The following is a 24,913-nucleotide window of genomic DNA, read 5'->3' as shown; positions in this document are numbered from 1 at the left end:
GGAAAGTTTTCTCCCAGAATCTTTGGAAGTCAGCATTGATTTAGGTCAACAAGACTTAACATCTTTAGATGATAGAAGATGTAGTTTTCACCTTTTCCCATGCACTTTATCACCTTGGATAGAAAATAATTACACACTACTGCAGAGGTTAAGAGTGGTTCCTTCTCAAGTAATTTTAATAATCAATTTTAAAAAAACGTAGGCTTGTTTAGTGCACAAAGAGATCTGGAAAACTAATGGTAAATCAGAACACAGGTCATCAGCCCAAACTCCCGTTCATACAGTAATGCACTAAGCCAGCATGCCAGGATACAAAACTTAAAAGAAGACAAAAAAGAGAGTGACAAAGGTTTTCATTTTTCTTTTTATCCCACTCTCCAGGACCCAGAGCAAAACCAGATTCTGCAGTGGTTGGACGTAACATCTACACATGGCATTGTCCAGCTTTCCTTCCCATTAATCCAGGAGCCAATCCTGGGGTCCTACCACATCATTGTGGAGAAGAAGTCAGGGGATAAAGAGTACCACTTCTTCACAGTGGAGGAATATGGTAAGCAAGTGCTGTGAACTTCACTGCGTCAGAGGCTGGCTCTGTCTAAGTCATATAGGAGGTGTTGATGTTTGAAATATCCTGTTTATGTCTAAGAAAGAAACACATGGAGAGAGTTGGGTGGAGCAAGTGAAGGCAAGAAGAAAAAAAGAAATGCTGAAAGAGACAACATTTTTCAGGAATTAAGATCCATGTCCTATCACTCAGGTGTTACATTCTTCACTAGTTCAAAGGCAAAATTAATGAGGCCTGACTCATTTCTGTCCTGTTTTGCGGAGGCCATCACTGTATGAAGAGCACTAGGATAAAATATGCAGCAGAAATCTGAAGAGGTTTTCTGTCAGACGGTAGATGATGGTTACCAGTTCATTACTGGGAGAGGCTGGATAACCAGTGGAAGTGCACAATGAAAAGTAATGAGCAGTGGAGGTGCCAAAGCGTTCATAGTGATGCCCTTACAGGGGAGTCACTCAATTCATTTTAATTTTACAATTTTTTCATCTTATAGGTTGTGGCAGGTTTTCCCTAGTAATGCCTAGAGAAGGCTTGGACAACTCCCAGCCTTTTTTCCTTTTTCTTTCTTTTCTTTTTTCTTTTTTTTTTTTTTTTTAATGACAGTAAAGCACCTTTCCTGCTCACCCTCCAGAGTTCTTTCATACCTTTCAGTCTCCTGTGTACAGGTGTATGAGAAAAAGGCCTGTTCCAGCTGTGTTTTTGTTATTGCTGGTGACCTGGGATAAAGAATAGGCTGAAAAGAGGGTGTGACAAAGGAGTGGGACCTGTTTGGTTTTACTGTTTCACTTAATCATTGGCCTTTCTCCTTCAGTAGGGCAGGATTGCATAGTGTCTTCTGCTATACAGGGCTTAACTACATTTAGACATCAGTGTTACTCCCACATTTCCTTTGAAAAAATGCATGCCCAACTAAAGTGATTTATCATAGTTTCTACTGTGGCTGTTATCATTATTATGATGATTATTATTGCATTTAAAAGTTATTCATCTTACCACTTAAGTTAAATTTATTGTCCAATAATATTCTACAGCAAAATCCTAGGTAGACTTCTCTCTCCCATGTTGGTGAAAATGCTTTTGCCAACTATATTTTTTTACTGTCTTCCTCATACACACCTGCCTATGGCATGCTACTGCTGACCAATCATATTCATCTTGCTTTCCCAGTGCTGCCGAAGTTTGAAGTGACAACTAGTGTGCCTAGGAGGATCTCTTTCTTTGATGAAGAAATCAGGGTGAATGTTTGTGCATCGTAAGTATTAAAGCTGAGAATAACACATCTGTGAACAAGAAACATGGGAAAGAGGAAGGTGTGACATGCTGTGAAACAAGGAGCCTGCTGCTGATTCATGTGTGGACTGTAGGAATTCCTTTAGCTATGGCTTCCATGGCATGAAACAACTCCACTCTGCTACATAGAAGAATTAGAACTGGCAGGATTTGAGTGTGTTCAACAGTCTGAAGGTATCAAATGGTACATGCTCAATAGCTGTTGATTTCACTAGTACAGAGAAGGAGAGAAATAGTACAGGAGGACAGTCTATCAATAGGATTTCTGGCTGTAACCTTTTCGTCTTTCGGCAGAAAGACAGAGTGGCATAAGCCTGAGCACCAAGGACTGCAATACCTCCTGCTTTGTGTAAGGCAATAATGAGGAAGAGCAAGCAGGAGGGAATAATATCCCAAACCTGAGTCCAGCATCCCTTTCCAGCTGCAGACCTTAAAGAATGGCTACACCAAATCAATGGTAAAGTGGGCTTTTTAAATAAGATGCCAAAGACTGTCTAAAAATAGTTGAAGGGAATTCAGGTAGGGCTAACTGGTCCTAATTCCTAGCTTCTCTTCTGACTGTGCTCTGGGCACTTCTGAGGGATTTAGAGCCTGCAATACCCCACAGTCTTTGCAGGTTTCATGCTAATTTGACGTAATTGGATTCTTGTTTCTCCTCCTCTCCTAGGTACACTTATGGCCAACCAGTGCAGGGGAATGTCCGAATCAATGTGTGTCAGGAGCGCTTTTATAACCCACGATGTAAGCAAAGCCAGAAACCAACCTGTGAAGCTGTCACCGGACTGGTATGATAAAGGGCTAAGCCTTTCTTCCCAGTGAACTTGACTACTCAACATGTAACACAGTGTATGAAGGCCCCATTCATTTCCTGGGGAACACCAGAGAGATAATCCCAGAGGCATATTTTTGTCTCACTATCTTACAGGCAATGCTGAAAGACCATAAAGGTAGTTTTTACCAATGACCTCATTAGGAGACTGGCTTTTGCCATTCCCCTTCAAGAAAAGGGGAGAAAGGAAGTAATTTTTCAATAGAAATTTAAGTTCTGACTCATAAGAGTCAGTATGAGGGATGGAAGCTTATAAAACTATGAATTTGTGATTATTCCTAAAATGCTAGATCTGTGCTCTTACTGGGGATAATCAGCAGACCTCTGCTGGGAGTCTTTGAGGACACATTGTTAAACTGATTATTAATTTCTCAACTAGATCAGGTTCAAAGTGCTTTAAAGAACTAAGCTCTGATAAGAGAGATCAAGCATCATACAAGATGTGTTTGAGAAGGGATGTGAGTGCAGAGAGGATGAGGGGGAGGGAGGAGAGATGATTCCCTATGAAATGGTGGGGAGCTGGAGGGTAGGAAGTGTAAGGTAGAAGGGGAGTGAGTAGAAAGCAAAAGCTGAAGGAAATGTGAGCAGAGGCATGAAGCTCTTCAGAGACCTGATAATACAGGTTGAGGAGCAGTTTTCCAAACCTTGACAACAATGGGCTTTTCTATTTGTGCTCTTTTTTTCAGCTTGGGAAGGATGGTTGTCTCAGCACTGTCATCTCCACCAAAACTTTCCAGCTCTACCGCAGCTATGCCAGGATGTATGCCAGGCTCAATGTAGAAACCACCGTCACTGAAAATGGGACAGGTAACACTAAGTGAAGGTTGAGAAGTAGTTGAGTAAATCTAAAGGGTAATACTTCTTGAGAGGAATCTCCTGGATCCCAATCTGTGTATCAAACAGATGTGCATCAAATAATCACAAATCTGTGCATCAAACAATCACCATTTTATGTGTAGCTCTCCCTCCAGAACACCACTTCTCCATATTACTTTTCAAAATAAACTGTTTTCTGCCCATTTCTGTTTCCTCCACTTTATACTGGGTGTGTCTTACAGGTATCCAGATAAAAGACTATGACTATGTTGCAGTCAACCAAGAAAATGACAGAGTGATGTTCAGGAATATGGATCTGTATTACAAGAGGGGAATTCCTTACTTTGGTGAGGTGAGTAGCTGAGAAGATACATTTAGAAAGAACTCCCTCAGGTCCAGCATGATTTCTATGTTGCCCTGTTTATGTCTGCCCCTTTACTATATACTGATAGCTTCCCTTGATAATGTTGCATAGCAATGATTGCTGCATAGTTCTGTCATTATATTAGATGTTCCTAGAAAAAATAAGAAAATTGTATTGATAATGCCCTCAGCCATAATTAGAGAATGCCTGAGAGATGGGTAAGTGAAAGGTCATATGTAGTGAAGACAGGTCTGCAAGAAACTTCCCCAGCAACAGCAGTGCCTAAACTGAAGGCAAAATTTACCCTACATTGCATCACACAGTCATGGGGATGTTTACTTAGAGCAATACAAGTGCTAGAGCACACCCAAATTCTTCCCAACCTGCACATTCAGGATAAACCCAGGCACAGAAATGAGGATGAGCTATTCAGAATTGTCCTTATATGCAGTGCAGAAGGAAGGTTGTATATGGATGTCCAGAAGCTTACTGAATTCTACAGGTTACCCATTTGCCTCTTAAATACATTTCACTCTTGATTTCTACTCCCTGCAAATGTCCTTAGTGCTTAAGTTATTATCCTCTGGTGAGCACAGAATTTCTCACCATTTTTCTTTTTTTTTTTTTCTTTTTTTATTTTTTAACCTGAATCCTTTGTGTATTTTTTGTGTTCAGATCAGTGTGACAAATATGGATGACAAGCCTCTTGCCAACAGGATAGTCGTGCTGGAGGTCAATGGAGAATACCATGCCAACTATACTACTGACAAGAATGGCATTGCTGCCTTTTCCATCAACACGTCTGAATTCTTTGATCCCAGTTTTAAGCTGAGAGTAAGTATAAGCCCCAGTCTAATTCCTGAAAAAATACTTCATCAGAGAGAGGAATTAGAAGCAAACAGTGGATGTTGGCAGAATTGTTTCAGGTGAGGAAAGCAGGCACTTAGTCCACCAACACCTGCAACTTGTGCGAAACTAGTATGAGAAAATGTTAATTCCTGAGAAGCAGCAGACTGCACCTCAGGAGCGTTTTGGCTGCAGTGATCTTCATCACCTCCCTACTTTTTCCTCAGCTCAGAAGCCCTTTCTGCTGCCGTCTTCCTTCTTTTTATTCTGTGGACTAGAGGACCTTCCTCACAGCCTGCCCTGCCTTCCCCACACAGCTTGGTTGCACACCCACCTTCTTCCCTGCATTTCTGCTGTCAGACGTCCATGCCCATTACCACAATATGTTCTTCTCATGTTCTCATGCCTTTTCTCTGTTTTGATGGGAGGAGGTGAGAATCAGCATGGTGTTTGAGACCAAAGCCATTCCAACTCAACGTTAAGTCCTAACAACCTGTCCCAGTCCATCAAGAATCTGAAATAACCTTCCTCCTGCAATGTGCCATGGATGTGTGGATATATTGAGGTATCCGGAAATGCTTCCACTGTGGACTCAAGGAACACAAATTTTTCACACCAGCTCTTGCTCTTAGCTTAAACAGCCCCACAAAATCAATTTCCAGACAGAATATTTTAGAGGGAAGATGCCTTTGTGTCTCACCTGCCAATTTATTATTTTCCACTTTGTTGATTCCTCATGTATACCTCTTCTGCATCATAGGCCAGGCAGGCACCAGATGACTGTGCAGACTTCTTGATGTGGAGAAATGACAATGAACCCCAAGCCTTGTTCTTTGTCCGTCGCTTCTACTCACGGACCAACAGCTTTGTAAGAATTGAGCCAGTGAGGGAGAAACTAAGCTGTGGCCAGCAGAGAAAGGTCAACGTTCACTATGTCCTGAACAGAAAAGGGTATAGGAATGCCAACCACACAAACTTCTACTATGTGGTAAGTGCTATCTCAATTCCCACAATGCCTCTTTTCTTCCACCTTCTCTTGAACACTCTATGAGGCAGAAATCTCCAGGTAAGCCAGTGGCTATAAATCACAGTTCGACTTGATAGCCCCTGAAACCTCTCAGAATACTACTCAATATCAATGATTTCGTGGGGGAAAGTAGGAGGTGCTTTTGATTCCGTCTCATACGTTTTTTCTATGCTTAGGTGACGGCAAAAGGAAAAATTGTTCTCAGTGGCCAAAAGCAAGTCAGCATCTCTCATGGTAAGTTCTAGGCTGTATTACTGCTGTTACTTCAAAGCATCTCATTCCCAGCAGCAGAGCATTAGTAAGTTATGCAAGATGGGATGAAAGCAGAAAACTACAGCTAAATCAGGTGTTAGTTCTTAAACTTAAACTTTTGCTCTTTTTGTAGCAGTCATGCACAGATTTTGCTGTCCAGCTTATACTGAGCTCAGAACCCTTTTTGCAAAGTATACTGCTCTCAACATTGTCTAGTTTGTATCTGGCATTTTGCTGATAGGAGTTTTTCCTCAGCCACTGAAAGATCAACCTCTCAGTATCCAGCATCCCTGTTTTAAAAGTTGCAGGTGCAGGTAGGTTATGAACAAATATGTAGTCCTTCCACCAAAGCTGAGGCATGTCTAATCTCTTTTGTTGGTCTCTCTTCCCCTGTTTCATGTTTCTTCCACAGCTCCCAGAGGTACATTCTCCATTACATTGACTGTCAGTGAGAAGCTTGCCCCCAGTGCCAGACTGTTGCTCTACACAGTGCATCCTCATGGGGAAATAGTGGCTGACAGCTCCTGGATACGCAGTGATATATGCTTCAAGAACAAGGTGAAAACCTTTGCTTTCTTATAAGGGTTACACCTGTCTTTTTTTTTTTTTTTTTTTTTCCTGAGGGAAGAGTTAGGGAATGACTTCATTATGAGCTCTGCACTCAGGATGGCATTTAGGAATGGAAAAGGTACAGATGTGCCTTGTAACTTGAGAAGCTGTCCCTGGAATTGACACATATGTTTAAACTCAGACTAAGTTCTCAATAGAGTGGGGAGGAAGAGATGACTAGGAAATTATAGTGATTAGGAATTTTCACTGAATTTCAGTGAATTTCACTGATTCAAAAGGGCTGTCTAACAGCAGGAGCTTTGCCCCACAGAGAATAGAGAATAGCATGAGTGCTGGTGAAAGGCAAGATTTAGATCTATGTGCCAAGCTGATTCTCCTAATTTCTATTTGTCTTTGATTTATTCTTTTCCAGCTCCGGCTCAAATTCTCTGAGAAGCAGGGTCTCCCAGGCTCTAACGTCAGTCTCCACCTTGAAGCTGCTGCCAACTCCTACTGTGCTCTGAGAGCTGTCGATCAGAGTGTCTTTCTTCTTCATCCTGAGCGAGAGTTATCTGCTGAGAGCGTAAGCTACATCCCCCGGGTTTTGTTCTTTTAATCTAGGGATATCCAGAATGACAGTTCCAATGCCCACCTATAATATCTCTGTTGCTGGCTGTGTTTTTCTTTTTCGTATATAAACAGACACCTCAGTGATTAAAAAATATATATATATAGCAGTTGTACACTTCAAAGCTGGTAGTGTAATATTTAGTTTTGTAATGCATGGCAGCATTACACATTTTAACAGTATGTCGAAAGAAAGAAAGAAAAAGAAAGAAAGAAAAAGAAAGAAAGAAAAAGAAAGAAAGGAAGAAGGAAGAAAGGAAGGAAGGAAGGAAGAAAAAGAAAGGAGAAAGAAAGAAAGACCCACACTTTTGAAAAACTATAGAGATCCTGCTCATTTCATGCTTTCAGAGACAGTTTTGTCTTGAAGTGAGAGAGTGGGTACATGCTGCACAATGAGGATGCTTTAGAATGGACTGCACTGTAAATCCTGTCACATTGTTTTCACTGGACTTTCTACATTTTCTGTCTGCAGTCATGAAAGTTTTTCATGGTATAACAGAGAGAGTCCTTATACTGTATCACTGTCTTAGAGCTGGCTCACCAAAGTCAAGGGCTTTGGTGAAGCAGAATTTTGCACCTGCCTGGGACCTTTCCTTGTTTTTACATCTGTTGTTCTCACCTCCTAGGTGTACTACCGGCTTCGTTTGAGTGATTTACATGGCTATTACTACAATGGACTCAACCTGCAAGATGACAAGACCCAGGAGTGTACCCCAGTCAAAACCACATTTTTTGATGGCTTGTACTATGAACCTGTCAATGTCAGTCGTGATGGTGATGCCTACAAGATTTTCAGGGTATGTGCTTTATGTGGCTCTTTAAATGAGAAGTAGTCCAGAAGAATTCATGCACATTAGCATTAAACTTTCTCAGGTGGTGGTTCTGATCCCTGGAACTGCCTTAAGCCTCCAGTCACACAGTTTGTGCCTTCTCAACCCTACGTCTTACTTGGGAAGACTGAGAATCACTATTAGATATGTTCACTGGGATCCTGCCCATGTTTCAGCACACATTTCCTAAACAGGACAATGACCTTGGCTCATGATCTCAGGCATTCCTAGTAAAGATCCGAGTCCATTATGCAGGCCACTGGTTTCCATTTATGTCTCCATGACTTTCCTTGTCCAGTTTCAATGAACCCCATCAGTACTGCTCTTCACAGAACACCAGGTGTCTGCATCACAGAAATGACATAGAGGTAGGGGAGAAGAGTGACCTGTGACATTCAAGGTTGAATGGCTGGCATGTGAGGAGGGAGGAGAAAGATGAGGGATGATAACCCAGCTGGGAAACATAGCGTAGTATAGCATAGCATAGCATGATAGCTAGTAAATGCACTGAGTGACAAAATTTAATGATTCTTTTACATTCAGGATATGGGCCTGAAGGTTTTCACCAACTCTGTGCTGCGGAAGCCAGTTCTGTGCAACGAAGACAGGTCAGATCGAGGAGATGACCATATCTTTTTAGAACATGGTGTCGGTGGTGGTGCCTATGGCGCAGGTAAAAGAAAGTTCATGATGTGTCTCCATTCCCAGTATGCCTAGTCTTCAAAACTGCTGCATGTAGAAAATAACAGATAGCATGCTGAGCTTTTTGGGAAATAGGTCTGTTTCACAGTTTGCCTCTGGTGATCTCTTGCTGACAGTCCTCACAGAAGTGAAGTCACTTCTCTCTCACTTAGTTACAGGGTGAATATGGGAAAGACAGAGAATATTGGGACGCTACTTTCATAAATTGATAGTTTTTCAAGGTTTTTATTTTTTTTCACTAACTCACAATTAAATATTTAAATATATATATTCCTTTTAAATAAAAGGAAATGCCAATGCAGAAAAATAATGCAAATTCCCAATGTTAAGAATTCACACAGCATTCAGCATACTTAGCAAATAGTCTCAAAAGAACTTTATATATCAGCAAATGGTATGATTTTTTTTTCTTTTCTCCTAGTTAAGTTTTCACAGCAAAAGAGCAAAAGTAATTGTCATAGGTTACCATAAGGGAAATTACTGTTCAACACTTGGAAGAAGTTCTTCCCCATGAGAGCCTTGCTGCACTGGAAGAGGTTCTCCAAGTTTTGGGATTTCCATCCCTGTAGGTTTTCAAAACTGAGCTGAACAAGACCCTTGAGCAACATGAGCTGACTTTGAAGTTTGTCCTTCTTCAAGGAGTTTGGATTAGAAAACTCCAGAAGTTCCTCCCAACCTATTTTTTTCTATGATTCTGTGATTCTATGATTCTAATTTCAGCAAAATAGCAAAGCACTATCATTTCCATGATATAACTAGCAAGTCTGAGGAAATTGAAAGCACCTCCATGCTACATTGTTTGTTTAACATCTCATCCAAGTCCACAGAACCATGGTCTTAGGTTCCTAATCTCAGTCATGTAGTTTGGCCATCTTAATCAAAGTAGTTTTCCAGTTGAGTGGATATTCAGCTCTAGTTTACTTGTCTGGGCAGGGTAAAATGATTGAGTTCTAAGGGAGATTTGTAAAGCAATATATACTTTGGTGACAATTCTGGCCTCTGTTGACATTTGCAAATTGAAGAGAGCTAGTGATAGAGGATGAAGAAATGCCTTTCTAACTAGATGAGACCTTTCAATGTGAAAAAAGGTGAAGTGTCTTGTAAAATACCTACATTTTCCAGTATTTTCCCATGGGAAGACAGAATAGGTAAAAAAAAGTTCCTTCTTATGCCCTATATTTGTTAGAGTTTTCATTTTTCTTATGGGAAAAAATGGAAAAATGCTCCGATTGAACACTTAGTGTTCATTTATGCTCTCAAGCATATCTGATTGCAGTTCAGATCTCATTTAATTGTTTGTTCTGGCCTGACCTCTCTAATAGTATACTTAACCATACACAATCTTCCTAGATGAGTCAAGAATTACTGCTAGTAGCCTTGTTAACACTGTTCGGAAATACTTCCCTGAGACATGGATTTGGGATCTGATTCATACTGAGTGAGTATTTTTACCTTCATTTCTTACCTCTTGTGGATTTTTGAGTTGCCGCATCTTGCTGAAATTAATTTTGGGAAGAATCAATGGAATGTATGTCTATTTTGTAGATATGAGTCTTGTTTTTCCATTGTACTCACAGACCTTTGACATCCCGGTCTTGTATACAGTGTCAAGCCTACCTGAACCGTGACTCATATCTGCTCTTTTCTCTGCTACTGTTCTGATGGGGAGAAAGAATAAGTGCTAAGAATAAAATACGAGAATTTGTTTAGGCAAACACAGGAGGAAAACTTGTTATTGTTCATTATATTTTTTATTTCCACCAGCAGAAAACTCAGGTTATTTTGTTTTTCTTTCCAGGTTATAATAGCTTCTGCAAAGAGAATATCGCTGTCTAACTATGCATCCAGGGGCTGTTCTAAATGCTTTTTTGTTTTGTTTTGTTTTTTCAATATATTCAACATTTACAAATGATATTTCTAAATTTAAAAAACCAAGTATTCTTCCAAGTGCTTTTTAAAACATAGTTCACCAACACCTTCATCTTTACCTCCAGCTTTATATCTTGTAAAACATGGAGAGATATCTCATAGAAACTGAGATGAAAACAGAAGGACTAACTCAGCCAGGGGCCTATTCTGTAATTTGCCTTGAAAGTGCCAAGGATAACTTCTTAATCTGTTTTTCTTGTTTTCCTTAGTTCCAGTGGACAGGCTAATGTCTTTTACACCATTCCTGACACTATCACAGAATGGAAAGCCAGTGCTTTCTGTCTGCAGAATGATGTTGGCTTTGGCATCTCCTCACCTGTGTCGCTGACAGCATTCCAACCATTCTTTGTGGATCTCACCTTGCCATACTCTGTCATTCGAGGGGAAAAATTTAATTTAATAGCCAACATCTTCAATTACCTCGACAAATGCATACAGGTACATCAAGTCTCCTTTCAATTCTGATATGGTTTGCCTGTTTCCCAGAGTTCCTAACATTGCTTCTGTATCCTGCATAACACATTAGAAATACAGAAATAAGTGTTTAACTTATGCTGTAGCTTGACACATTACTCTTTCACCCTCTCTGCCAGGATCCATTCTTGATTCATCAGAAAAGGCCGGCTAGTCCACAGTTTGCTCCTTATCCCTACACAATTCGGTTATTTTTGCTCTTGAGGGAAGAACTTGAGCAGAGGGTATGGGTACAGTGCTGTACAAAACAATACATACCGAGTATGTAGTATGTAGCAGTTAGTCATAAGAAGGCCTGACTGATAAAATGAGCACAGACATCTCAGCACACTTCTGTAAAAAACAGCCATTAACAGTGGGCAGAAAAGAAACAGGCTCCTTAGAGAAATGTGCCATCCTTATTTCCCAGCACCATCCTTCAGAATCAGATAACAAATAGCTTCTCCAGCAAGTAACCATCTTCTGTGACCTGCAGCTTAACTTTAGGGACAGTCTACTTCATTTGTAATCTTGCTCTTTCTCTCTGCTTCTCAGGTCAGTGCCATACTGGCAGAGTCGAGTGACTACAAGGCAGAAGTCCTTTCACCAGAGGGAAACATAGCAAGGGTGTGTGCCAATGAAAGAAAAACCTATATTTGGGCTGTCAGCCCCCTCAGTCTTGGTAAGGTTGTCTTTTGGTTACCCTTATTTATCCTTATTTTATCTTTCTGCCTTTGTTGCTCCCACTCTTTAACGAAGCATCAATAATCCACAGGCAAACATTTTTGGACAACTCCATTAGTTGTGTCAAAAATTTAATATTGGACCTCTGCTAAAGTTCTCTTATATGCACTGAAAAAGCAGTGAGTTGTTCATTTCCTGTCTATTTTAGGAAGAACTGTTTACTTGCCTCGTTATGTATGAAATACTGGCAGGGTTTCATGTGCCTATGATCATTCAATTTACAGTTTTACACCTAATGAAATGTATTCAATAAGAATAAAATTAGCTAATAATTTTGCAGTGGTTTCTCAATAGACACAGGATATTGCTCCTCCACAGTTTTACAGTTGTGTCTATTTACACTGCCTTGAAGTCAACATTGTCTTTTTAGAAAAAAAGCAATCACAGTAGTTTATAAGTTTATATATGTTAGTGCCTCAAAAGCTGAAGTACAAAAAAACCCAACCAACCAACCAAACAAACAAAAACTTAAATTAGCAAAGATTCTTCTCAAAATGAACCATAGATAGGACTTTTCTTTAAAAGGTGGTAAAAACTGATAGCGAGTACTGTCAGTTGTTTAGCCAGGATCCATCCCTATTTCATCCCTTGTACTATGTCCCTAGGCAAGTACTCTTTGCCACTAGTGGACAGATGTGGCGTTTTAATGAAATTTGTTTACATTGCCTTCAGAGCGAATACATTTATCAGCTGTCAATCAGACTAGTAGGAGGCAGTGAAAGCCAGGTTTAACTGCAGACACTGAAAATAACTTTTTTTTTCTTGGGCTGGTGGCTGGCTCTCCAGGAGAGGTGAAATTCACCATTACCGCTGAGGCCAAACTGGATACTAGGGATGCCGGAAAGAACACATCCTCAGAAGAGAGGATAATTCGCAAGGACACCCTGATTCAAACATTACAAGTTGAGGTACAGTAGAAAATCTGCATAGGGTTTCTTCTTTTTGGAAAATTCAGTGCCTATGGCTGTGGGTTAGAGGCAGTTAGCTAGTGTGAGGAGACAAGACAGCTGACAGATGGAGCTATGTGCAGTAGGGCTTCTCCACATGAATCCAAGAGTGGAATTCACGATGATCCATGGCATCCAAGAGCATACATGCCCTGACACTCCTTGAATGTCAGCAGAGCTGTAGCCATAAGGGAGATTTAATTCCTTACCTGTATGTGCGTTTCACCTGTGACTGTAATACTGGGGAGGAAAGGACAGATATGAAAGGAATGGGATTTACCTTGAGCATCATAAAGCAGCAGGCACATGACTGTCCTCAAGTCCTTCTCAGAGGCTGGAACCGTCTATTTTATAACTGTTTTCTACAAAGGATGGTGCTCAGCACAGTCTGTGGTGTAAAAAAGAGAGTAAGCCACGGCTCAAGAGATATTCCAGTGGAGATAGGGCAGGACAGGGTACAGGAGGGTGCATTCTCTGGATAGCCACTTCCATGTAATGCTTTACACTGCTTAATTGTTCCTGATTTCATAGTGATATTTTACACTTTTTTTCTTTCTCTGACAACTTCTCTGCAATCAAACAGCCTGAAGGTATCAAAAAAGAATTGACTCAGAGCTCCCTAGTTTGCACAAAAGGTAAGGCAAGTTTATTCATCCATTCCAAGGAATTGATGGAAATACTTCACTGCCTTCTTGATTTTCTCCTATGAAAACAGAGATCTTCCCAGGGGAGGAAGGATGGTCTCAGGGTTAAGGAGCTGGGCTACAATTCAGAATTTTCAGAGATACCTTAGACTCATTGGGCATGGGCTCTGCAGTGGTTTCTTTACCAAGACAGCAAATAATAACTGTAGTAATGCATAGAAAGTAAAGATCTGGGGGGAGGAAAATGTTTTCAACAATTCTTAGTTATATTTTCTTGTCAGGCAAAACAGTTTCTGAACCAGTGTCTCTCAACCTGCCAAGAAACCTGGTGGAGGGATCAGCCAGAGCTTATTTCTCTGTCATCGGTAAGTTTAGTATCTAGATTAAAATTAAAAGTAAAGCATTTTTCCCTTGTGATGAACCCAGTGCCACCATGTATACATATGCAAAACTAAAGTTGAGGAGGTACTTCATCTGGATTTAGTAAAAATGTTTTCTACTTTCCAGAATGTCAAAGACAGAAGTTGCTCAGAATTATCTCATATTGTATCAAAAGAGAATAGAACAAAATAGTCAGATTATTTCAATATATTACATTTCAGGTGATATTGCATTAGCATATAGTGTAGTATGTGTATGTATATGTGTAGTAAAACAGTAGATTCAGCTGAAAATTAACCCAGAGCAGACTTCCTGAAAAAACAAAACCAACATATTTTTATTTCTTGGAAAGAAGACTTCAGAGATATGCTGACTGCACAATTCAAATTTATACTTTTGCATAATGAAAAACATATGTCAGTTTATAAATACCCATAGAATGAGATTTACACATCCCAATCAGCTCTGCGAACCTTAAAGTCATTATTAAGACCAACAGTTCTCCTCAATGAGGTTCTGAACTCAGATTGCTTTCTAAAAGTAATTGTTTTGCATGTCTGGGTCAGTGTGTGGTGTGTTGGTACTGTGGAATACAGCCTCTGTAGCCCATCAGCAACATACCCCCAAACCTCATTTTCATATGTACACACCAAATGGGAAGCACATTGTAAAGGCTAGGGAATTCTAACCCTTCTAAGCATTCATAGCTAATTCTCAGAAAACATACCAGTCAGCATCAATGATTCCAGCGACTGGTTCCTTCCCAAATTTGCAGTTTTGCAGGCATTCAGGATCAAAATCAAAAATCAAAATCAAAGTAGGGGTACTTCAGTCTTTCTTCTAAGCTGTGTCTTTGGTTACTGTGCTTTCTCTGTGTTGGTCATATAGAGTGTCATAATAATGAGCTCGTAATAATGTAAAATAAAACAATGTAAAAAACTGTGTAAGAAAATAAACATTTGAACTGAACTGAACTCCTTATATCTTTCATTCTTCAGGAGACATCTTGGGCACAGCCCTGAGGAATATGGAAAACCTCCTTCATATGCCTTATGGCTGTGGAGAACAGAACATGGCCTTGTTCACACCCAACATCTATGCCCTTGATTATCTGAATAAAACTGGACAGCTGACTGAAGAGATTAGAGCCAAGGGTACTGGTTATTTAATTACAGGTGAGAGCCTTTCACATTCTTCCATTGTGATCACTGTGATTGTACGCACTGAGCTCTAGATAGCGAACACGGATCTCTGAATTCTAGCACCACATGTACTGCACATAAGCAGTCAATGACAGCACCCCAAACAAGCATTTGGTACTCTCAGGAGCAAAAGTAGCTAGAAATCCTAATGGCTGATATTATTCACCAGACATGTAGTACTTAATATTAAATACCAAAGTCTTACTGCTTCAGTTGAATAAACAGCAGGACTAGTCCTTTTCTGTGATAAGAAAATGTCTTCTTTATTGTACTTTTAGGCTACCAAAAGCAGCTATCATACAAACACCGGGATGGATCCTACAGCTCCTTTGGGACAAGAGATGGGGAAGGGAGTGTGTGGTAAGTGGTGACACTTTTTATTTCCTTAGCTCAGAATCTTTGAAACATGTTTAAAATTTTAATTGGTTTTTATTTTTAATCATCTAAATGGACATAGCTCAATTAATTTGATCACCCAGTAAGTGAGATACTAATAAACTGGAGAGAATGCAATAAAACAATGATAAGATTTGATGATAAGAAGTTGATGATAAGATCATCAACTGGAGCACATAATGTTCAAGGAGAGACAAGGAACTAGATTTGTTCAGCCTCTAGAAGAGGAGTCTAATGGATAACCTAGGTGCAGCCCTCCACTACCTAGATCAGGAGAAGATCTGTAGAAAAGACAGTCGGACTCATCAGAGGTACACAGAGTAAGGAAAAGAGTTTTTCCATACAAAATTTACAACAGGGAAAACTGGACAGAATGAAAAAAATCTTTCCCAGGAGAAGGGTGCAACACTCAACCAGGTGCCTGGGGAGGGTGTGGAAATCTCCATCCCTGGATCCCTGGACTAGACAAGACACTGAGCAACCTGACCAAGCTTTGAAGTTGGCCCTAGTTTAAGCGGATGGTGGGACTGCAGACTTACAGAAGTTCCGTCCCACACAGGTTATTTCATAGTTCTGTTAGTTATGATAAGAAATTACTATCATCAGTCATCAAGCTGTGTCTATGCTTTACCCATGTTCTGAAGGAATGGCTTTAGCACAGTAATAGAGAAATCTCATGTCAGTTTGTAATACCAGGATTTTAACTATTTATTTAAAACTTATAAAGTACTTGTTTCTTTTACCACAGACATTATGGATTTCATTCTATGTTTGTTTCTATGCATATCCAATTGCTGGTAAGCCTTCTTTGTCTTGTTCACAACTATTTGCTTTCTGGTTCACCTGCAGGCTCACTGCCTTTGTGTACAAGTCATTTGCACAAGCCAAACGATACATCTACATCGACAACAACGTCCAGTCACAAACTTTGATCTGGCTGGCAAGCAAGCAGAAATCAGATGGCTGCTTTGAAAATGTTGGGTCACATTTCAACAATGTTTTGAAGGTAACTGAGTTCAGTATATTCCGAAACTTCCAGTCCTGCTACTGGGATTGATTTATATTATTTCTGCCATACCCAAATTTATCATCACACCCATACTCTCCCTAGTACCGTTCTCTAGTGTTGTTCGTTTATAAGCTGGGCAAGATTGTTATGCCTTCTATTGATTATTGGGTAGAAACAAGAAGAACTTTCTAAGCTAGAAGTCTCAGCTTTTATTTTCCACCACTGCATTTAGTCCCAGGCTATAATGTGCTTTATTGAAGACATGTAAAAGCAAAAAAACAAACAAACAGACAAAAAAGAAATAATTACAATTTTGACTTTATCCTGAGTGATCTTTATTTTTCTTGTTCTTGTGCACACAGGGAGATGGAAGTTGCTTCTGATCTCTACTCTAACTATTATCTGGACCATGAATGAATTCATACTTCATTTCTTTCTAGGATAGCTGTACTGACCTATTTTTTGCTTTTGTTTTCTTCAGGGTGGAAAAGAAGGTGAATACTCACTCACAGCATATGTTGTGGCAGCATTGCTGGAGGCTGGACACTCTGTTGAGGTAGGTATTTGATTCTGTTATCTTTTATTAGTCTGGTCAGCCACGTACCAAATAATGTGCAAGTCATAATCCTCCCATCCATATTTTTTATTTATGTCTTAAATATTGATTCTAGGACAGTATGGTCGGCTCAGGAAATCTGTCTACAGAACTCTGCAGCTGCCAGAAGCATTTGATGTGTATTATAGATTAATTATTTATCTAGTTTGTATAAATTCATCTGAAGGTGTAAAATCCCTGAGGAATCCAACTGCGTTAAACAATTATAGTCTATGTAGGTGTAAAATCCAGAGTGAATTTGCCCACTCCATCCAGAGTCCAGTCTAGAATTCTCTCTGAATTTTCCCAGTCCAAAGACCAAACTATCCAAATCTCCACTCCTACAACTTTATCCGTGCCTTTATATCCAAGTTATGTTTCTATATTCCTGTGTCATTGTTAACAATGGAAGGAAATGATGAGATGTTGTTTGAAATACTTAGCTGGCTGGAATACTTAATAGGTATGGGGGAATGAGAACCCAGTTTTGTTCTCTGTAATATACTTCCTGTATATCCTTGAGACCCTGGCCTGAATCTTTGTTCTTCTGTAAAATAGGGAAGAAGAGAATTGTTCCCAGTCTGATAAATGCGTTCTAAGCATACTGAGTTTTACAAGACTAGAAGTTGCAAGATGAGGCATCATTTCTGTATCTGAGATAGACAGGATAAAAACATTTTACAGGATGATTCAGCCTTGTGGACTTAGTTCCCAATGTCTTTGTGAGAATCTCTGAAGCCTGGTGCCACTCCTATAAAGTAAGGCTGCAGTCAGACTACAGTTAACAGTGCGGTGGTGATATCTGAGCTGAAGCAGTCAGTGCTCATAGAGAGAGTCTGTAAGGCTAAAAGGGTGAAGAGTTATCTTGATAGCTATAGCTAGCAAATGAGTAATAACACCCATCTGAGAGAATGTACTTCATCGTGAGTGCTCAATATACTTTACATAACTCTGTAAAAATATTCTCTGTTTTATAAATGGAGCAACCAAGAGTCAAAGGATTCACCTGCATAAGATCATCTCACAAGTCAGGAAAAGAAACCATGCTCTGTTAGTCATGCCGCCTCTAAATAAATGCAGAAAGAAGGCAACACTACTGCAAGATCACATTTTATAGAAGACACACTGTAGGCCCTTAAACATGTAATGGACTGTGTATATTTTAGCATGAAGTGTCAGTGATGGCAGCTTAAGAAGTGATGAAGATCTTTAAAGAGATGTCAAGACACAAACCCGAGTAACCTGACAACCCTACTATATTTTGTATTACTAGCATCCTGTAGTTCAGAGTGGCATGAACTGTTTGGAGACTGCATTTAGCAATGGGATCCACAACCTGTATAACCAGGCCCTCTTTGCCTATGTTTATGGCTTAGCTGGCGAAGAGGAAAAATCCAAATTTTTCCTTGAGAAGTTGGATAAAAGAGCTACGAGAGATGGTAAGTGAAGTATGGCCATGATGCAGGCAGTACAGCTGATAGAATGGCCTTTGTTATGATGTAATTATTCCGATGTACAGTATTCTCATTCATGTTGCTCCCTTCTCATTTCCTGTCTGCTATGCTACTGAGTTTATGATCTCTATGATCTTCTCTCTCTGTGTCTTTTGGCCTCACAAAAGATTGAGCTGTGGCCTGATGTTCTTAGAATTATGAAATAATCTAGGTGGTAATCGATGTCAGGAAGACTCCAGTCCAAGGTAGTGGAAGACTACACATAATTTTCCCTTTAGCCTTCTCTTCTACAGGCTGGAAAAATCCAGTTCCCTTTGCTATGTCATGTGCTCCAGTCCATGACCATATTGGCATCCTACTGCTGCACTGCCACCACTTCATCCCCCACTTTGACTTGTACATCTCCACTTTATTAATTCCTTTCCCCTTCCCTTCCTGTGTTCTTTTCTGTACTTAAACTAAAACTCATACAGCTTAGAACGTTATAGGCTGAAAAAAAGCTCTTAGGTAAAGGAAGATGGGGAATTGTATGCCTATCTCCCACGTGATTCTGCAGTGAATTAACCAGCAAGTAACATTTTCATGCTTTTTACATCCTGCTTTTCTCTTTTCAGGTAGTTCAGTTCACTGGCAGAGAGAGAATAAGCCACCAGCAGAACATTACCCCGACTTCTATGCCCGTGCCCCTTCTGCTGAGATTGAAATGACCAGCTATGTGCTGCTGGCATTGCTCAACAAAGCCGAACTCACTCCAGATGACTTATCATACATTGCTCGCATCGTGTACTGGCTTGTCAAACAGCAGAACCCATATGGAGGTTTCTCGTCCAGCCAGGTGACAAATGGGTGTGATAAAAAGAATAGATTCTGGGAACAGTCCAGCCTGCAAGCTGGATCTCAAAAGTATGATGTTTCTTCTTCATTGCATATTTGTTTGGATAATATTTGATAAATGGTGCTCATATAAGTCTCTTTGGCAGGGCACATTATGGTCTTTGTAGGCAGCTTCATACATTTTTTAGTTTTCAGAAATGGGAATTTACCCGATTTTCAAGTTATCAGAAGATAAGGGTAACTGTTGACAGAGCATTATACCAGATTTTCTGGGATAATTCAATCCCATTAACCCAGAACTTGTAGCTTCTCTCCTTAGCTCTTTACAAAGGCCTCCTCCTTTTATGATCGATCACTGACAACGGAAAAGAGTAACTTTGCTAATCTCATGCTCTATTTCACAGCTGTGTATCTATCTAATTAGGGATCTTATTGTTCTTTTCAGGACACTGTTGTTGCTCTCCAAGCTTTAGCCAAGTATGGATACCTGACCTTCTCTAAGGAAAGCCATAACACAGTCAAAGTCAGCTTCATGCAGTTCCCCAGTAAGGCTTTCCAGGTGAATGACAAGAACCGCTTCTTACTGCAGCAGGCTTCCTTACCCACTGTTCCAGGGAATTACAGCATGGATGTGAATGGCACTGGCTGTGTCTATCTGCAGGTAAGCAAGCTGGAAACTCACCACAACCCTGGTGAGAACTAAGCAGGGGCCCTCTTTACCTCATTTCCTTCCATACCTCATGCCAAAGCCACCAAAATCTGTAGATCTGTGACCATCTCACGCTTTCCATCTCTTTTAGACAACCTTGAGATACAACGTCCATCTACCAAACAAATTTGCAGGATTTTCTCTCTCCATACAGCCAGCCAATGTATCCTGCACAAACAACTTCCCACCAAAGTTTGACCTTGTCATCTCTGCCAGGTAACTTCCTCTTCTTGAGCTACCTTCTTGCATTCTCAGTTTGGTAAAATATCTAAGGGAGGATTTAAGTACGGGCAGTTAATTGGCATTGTGCGCCTGCAGGAAGACAAACAAGACAATATCCTGAAACTCTCTCATGCTTCACTACTAAATTTCTCACACTTGCTGTAAACCAGTGGAACATCAGGACCATCCAGTATAGAGATTATCTGAGTTGTTTGTGAGTTATAGCTGAAAATTTCATTCACCGGTCTCCTCTTCATTTGGACATTAATAGAGGTTTTCTCGTTTCAGTTACACAGGGAACCGCCATGTCTCCAACATGGCTATTATTGATGTGAAGATGCTCTCAGGTTTTGTTCCCGATAGATCTTCCCTGAAAAAGGTAAAGAATGGGAGCAAAGTGAATGGTAAACCTTGAAAATAAAGGAAGTTGACAAAAATAGTCACTGATTAGCAAATTGTGGACCCATGGGGATTCTACAAAGTCCCTGGTCATAGTCTTCTGTCACATGCTCTGTCAAATTTGCAGCTGTTCATCTGCTGAAGACAAATCTGTTAGGGGCTGCCAAATTCAGTAGCTCAAAAGAGGTGAGACTGCTGTCCCCAAGTCCAGTCAGCAAGCAAGGCGGAGCATGTATTCCCAATAGGCACACATGCACACAATACATCTATACATGACTGGCCACACAGATCAATGGAAACAGAAAAGACACATATAGCACAGATGGCCTTATCCTGTTCCCCTTTCTGTCTGATCAGGATGAAAGCACATTTGCGGAAGCGATATAGGTATATATGCATGAACACAGTGCGGAATACCCTCTGGTAGCTGGCCTCAGACACTCAGTCTGACCAGTAGTTGCCCCTGGTTCCTTGGTCTGCCACACACTGCCTTATACTGGCACTTGGACATATATACACCTTCAGGGCCACTCCAGCCACTCCAGTGTCTGGGACTGAGACCCCTTGCACCTACACATATGCATGGTGGGTACCTCCAATACATAGACCTTAGGTACATAGTCACTAATATAGCTGGACTTGTATGTTTTCCCAGTTGCCTCATGCAGACACATACACACACACAAACAAGTCTCTCTGCTAGCTAGTCCAGATTGCTGGCTTGTCCAGTATGTGACCCCAGGACCTTATTAGTGTCTCCAGTAACAGACCCAGACCTTCTGGTCCCTCCAAGTCAGATCCTCTGTTCTCTCCAGTATTTGGCCCAGACTTGTGGCTGCTTCAATACTTGGCTGCCAATCCACATAACTTACTCATCTGTTAGTCCATTTTGATATACACTAGCAATCATGAAACTTAAACTCTATGTAAACAAAAAGAATAATGCAATTTATTTTAGAATCTTCTCATAGCTTGGTGCATCTAAAAGCACTCATCATTCAGGCCTGAATTTCTTTTTTTTTTTTTGGCTAGAACTGTAAGACATTTATAACTTTTCTTTGGAAGATGAAAACCCCTGATGATGACATCATTGACATCCCACTCTTTGCATCCATTTGGCAAAAATAGCCGGTTTTAACATTTGGAACATTTTATTTTTGTGTCTTTATATTGTAAAATAATTTTGTTCATGTGGTTTTCTGAACCTTTTTTGAGCTATTGTATTTTTTTTAAAAAATATACTACACTAGAAAGCAAGTTAGTTCAACCTGCATAAATGATTGTGTGATTGTAAATTCTCGTTGAAATGAGACTATGCTTAAGCTGATAAGGAGACACACACACCAAACCTGACTAGTAAAACCAGGATACTTTTCATTGTGATTGATTTCCACTTGCCATCGTATGAAAGCACTCAACTTTTTGCATTTTTTTATTTTGGCCACTAGATGTCATGGTGGCACAACAGGAGCACAGCAACTACTTAAACATTTTGCTAGTGTATAGCTATTTGTAAGTCTCCTTGGCAAACCTCCTACATTAAAATTGGTATCACTTGCCTTATTCATAGCTTCAATACCAGGATTCTGTTGTGGATCGCGTAGACATCAAGAACAACCACATCTTCTTTTACCTTCAGAAGGTAAGTTTGGGAGGTTTCTTTTGGGTTTTGTTAAACTGGAATTTTAAAATAGGCTCCCAGATAAAAGAAAAATCACATCAAAAGCAGATTAAGAATACAAACCTTAAAGAATTAAAGAGACTTTACCCTGTCCAACCTCAAGTAAGTTACCTAGAAATACAGTAGTTGTAGTCTAATGTGAAGAGCTTTGTTGCTACTTTTCATGAAGAATGCTATGTGATTAAATAACATTTTGCAAACATAGCAAAGTTGCATTTCGTGTTACAAAAAATCGTGGTCTACATAATTTTCCTGAGCCCCTAAGTGACACTTTTCATCATTTGATGAAAGCTGAAAGTGTATCACAGGAAGTCAATATCATCCCCTCCCTTTTAGAGAGAGGTATGTATGAAAAGAATCCTCCCACACCAATGACATTAACAAAGGGAGCGAAAGAGAAGGATGAAAATCAAAACACAAGGTATCTTAAAATACCAAAAGGGGAAGGAGTGAGGAAGCAAAATGAATTATATCTACCTTTCATACAATAATTATTATCAGTTGGTCTCCAAGGATCTAGTAAGGAAGCTCAGAGGCAGTATTCTGAATTCACAGAGAGCCTGAGATGTCGAGATGGGAAGGTTTACCCAGCAGGGCACCCGTATTGCAGAAAGCTCTACAGTCCATGGCTCCATTCCTATAAAGAGATCATCAAGATAAAAACAAGAAGAAATGGAGAGGAAAGCAGGGTCACAGTAGAAAGACATACAGCAGAAAGCTTGAAGATGAGGAAGAGGAGCAAGGAGGAAAGTTTGGGTCTGGCTGCAAGAGTATGGAATGAGGAACAAAACAATAGGGGAGGCTGGGGGTCTTGAATTCAATGTGATTAGAGAGAAAAAAAATGGGAAGGTTCACAGGAAGGTGGTTTTAGCTGGGAAAGAGCAAGGAAAGAAAATAACAGTAATTTTCAGTGAGAGGAAGAATGGTGATGTGCTGAAAGTTTCAGTAATCACAGAATGGTTGTATTATAGGCAATGGAAGTATGAAAAGGAAGAAGGAAACTAGCTCACAGGTTTAGCAATGAAACATGTTTACCAACAACATTTAAACAATTGTCTGATTTGATATAAAGATTACAACCTGGAGAGAATTGTAGAATGGTACTTTGTCACCTAGTCTGACCGAAATGCATCTACTCAACCTTAGCCTCAGGAGCAGACATGTAAAGAAAAAGTCCTCATCTTTTTGTCTTGCCATTTCCAGCTCTCCCAGAAAGCAATTAGCTTCTCCTTCAGTGTGGAGCAAAGCCTGCCTGTGTCAAATATCAAGCCAGCACCAGTACATATTTATGATTACTATGAAACAGGTAGGTGACCTCAGCAGACACACACACACACGCGCACAAAAAAAAAAAAAAGAAAAAAATCAAAGTACTGATCTCAGCATTTGCTAGGTGAGGACAGTGGATTTTCCCTTACTATCTCTGTGCAAGCTTCTCTTCATGTTTCTGCTGCTTTAATTTCTCTTTGTTAGAGAAGCAAGCTAGCAATTTTTCTGCTTTTTGTTACTAGACTGCAAAGGGTTTGCAGAAACATAGCAGATGTCCCCATCTTTTCATTTCTTGCTTCATTTAAACATACAGCAGGTTAGAAAGTGATGCGTCATGAGTTGCTTTCTTACAAATTACACACAGAAAGAAGCGTGGTTCCACTTTCTTTCCCCAGTTTGGACATGATGGTTAAAATCAGTAACCCAAATACAACAGCATTCATGACTTCACTAATCTAGCTTGTCTCATCTAGCTTGTCTCTAACTTTACATTACCACAGTAGGCTGTGGTCAAAAAACTAGTCTATACTGGAATTTAAATACTTAAGTAGGAATGACAGTCCTGCTGAACTCAACAGGAGCTTAAGTACGTAATTAGAATATTAAGAGCCTGACCACCTTTCTAGATATGTCCTCAAGGAACTACAAATATATCAGGCATTACCCAATTGTGGCAGTTTTGTTATCAAAACTGTGCCTCAGGTTCTCACAAGCTTTTCTCAATATTGGTATAACCTTTGGGAACTATCTCTCAGCAGAATAGCAGCAGTATCCAGAGAATTCTCCCTGGAGTGCCTGTTGTACTACCCAATCCACATCGCATGTCATCACAGTAATGATGTGTCCTCACAAACACTGTCAGAGAAGTGCATTAGGCGCTGACTGTGCAGAACTGCAACTGAATGCCTTGACGACTGACAGACCACAACAAAATTTATAAGATGTTTTCTGATTCAGCATAATGTCTTAATCTTATGCACAGGGACTGGGGTCTGAATGATTTCTTACTCTCATACAACTGTCATCTTTCTTTTTTTCCTTTCCAGATGAATATGCCCTTGCAGAATACCAAACACCCTGCTCTGCATCTTCCAATTGAAATCAGATACATGCCAGAAGAAGTAATGGGTCAGAAGGTATAAGACAAGCATTTGTAGGGGAAGAAGAGGATAAGAGACTTGGTTGTTTCTGGGGAGGGCAATGAAAAGTGCGTAGAAGAATAAATCCCAATGTGACATCGATTAAAATGACACATTCTGGCCCAGGCTTTAAAAACGTTTTGGGTCAGTGAGGATCAGAAACTGCAAATAAAGTGGTTTTCCTAATAAGGGAGATAACTGTGCAACCA

General features: G+C 40.1%; 1 protein-coding gene across 1 annotated transcript in view; it reads left to right on the top strand.

The window, feature by feature from the left end:
- LOC118247778 (ovostatin-like) overlaps positions 1-24,664 on the top strand; it is a 28,718-nt gene extending 4,054 nt beyond the window's left edge. The window contains 30 exon segments of the mRNA XM_050713709.1: positions 382-550; positions 1,733-1,817; positions 2,523-2,640; positions 3,371-3,491; positions 3,743-3,852; positions 4,540-4,698; positions 5,471-5,698; positions 5,914-5,971; positions 6,393-6,547; positions 6,972-7,121; positions 7,792-7,962; positions 8,539-8,668; positions 10,048-10,135; positions 10,836-11,064; positions 11,635-11,761; positions 12,610-12,731; positions 13,354-13,405; positions 13,696-13,779; positions 14,794-14,970; positions 15,276-15,357; positions 16,243-16,399; positions 16,884-16,958; positions 18,271-18,436; positions 19,066-19,286; positions 19,731-19,946; positions 20,086-20,210; positions 20,505-20,595; positions 22,186-22,257; positions 23,500-23,602; positions 24,612-24,664. Of these exon segments, the coding sequence (XP_050569666.1) occupies positions 382-550; positions 1,733-1,817; positions 2,523-2,640; positions 3,371-3,491; positions 3,743-3,852; positions 4,540-4,698; positions 5,471-5,698; positions 5,914-5,971; positions 6,393-6,547; positions 6,972-7,121; positions 7,792-7,962; positions 8,539-8,668; positions 10,048-10,135; positions 10,836-11,064; positions 11,635-11,761; positions 12,610-12,731; positions 13,354-13,405; positions 13,696-13,779; positions 14,794-14,970; positions 15,276-15,357; positions 16,243-16,399; positions 16,884-16,958; positions 18,271-18,436; positions 19,066-19,286; positions 19,731-19,946; positions 20,086-20,210; positions 20,505-20,595; positions 22,186-22,257; positions 23,500-23,602; positions 24,612-24,664 (3,894 nt within the window).
- Positions 24,665-24,913: the final 249 nt, after the last annotated feature.

Source organism: Cygnus atratus, chromosome 1, assembly GCF_013377495.2.
Source record: "Cygnus atratus isolate AKBS03 ecotype Queensland, Australia chromosome 1, CAtr_DNAZoo_HiC_assembly, whole genome shotgun sequence".
In the NCBI taxonomy this organism is placed as follows: domain Eukaryota; kingdom Metazoa; phylum Chordata; class Aves; order Anseriformes; family Anatidae; genus Cygnus; species Cygnus atratus.
Note: the sequence above shows the minus strand (reverse complement) of the source record. Positions and strands in the feature narration are given on the sequence as shown.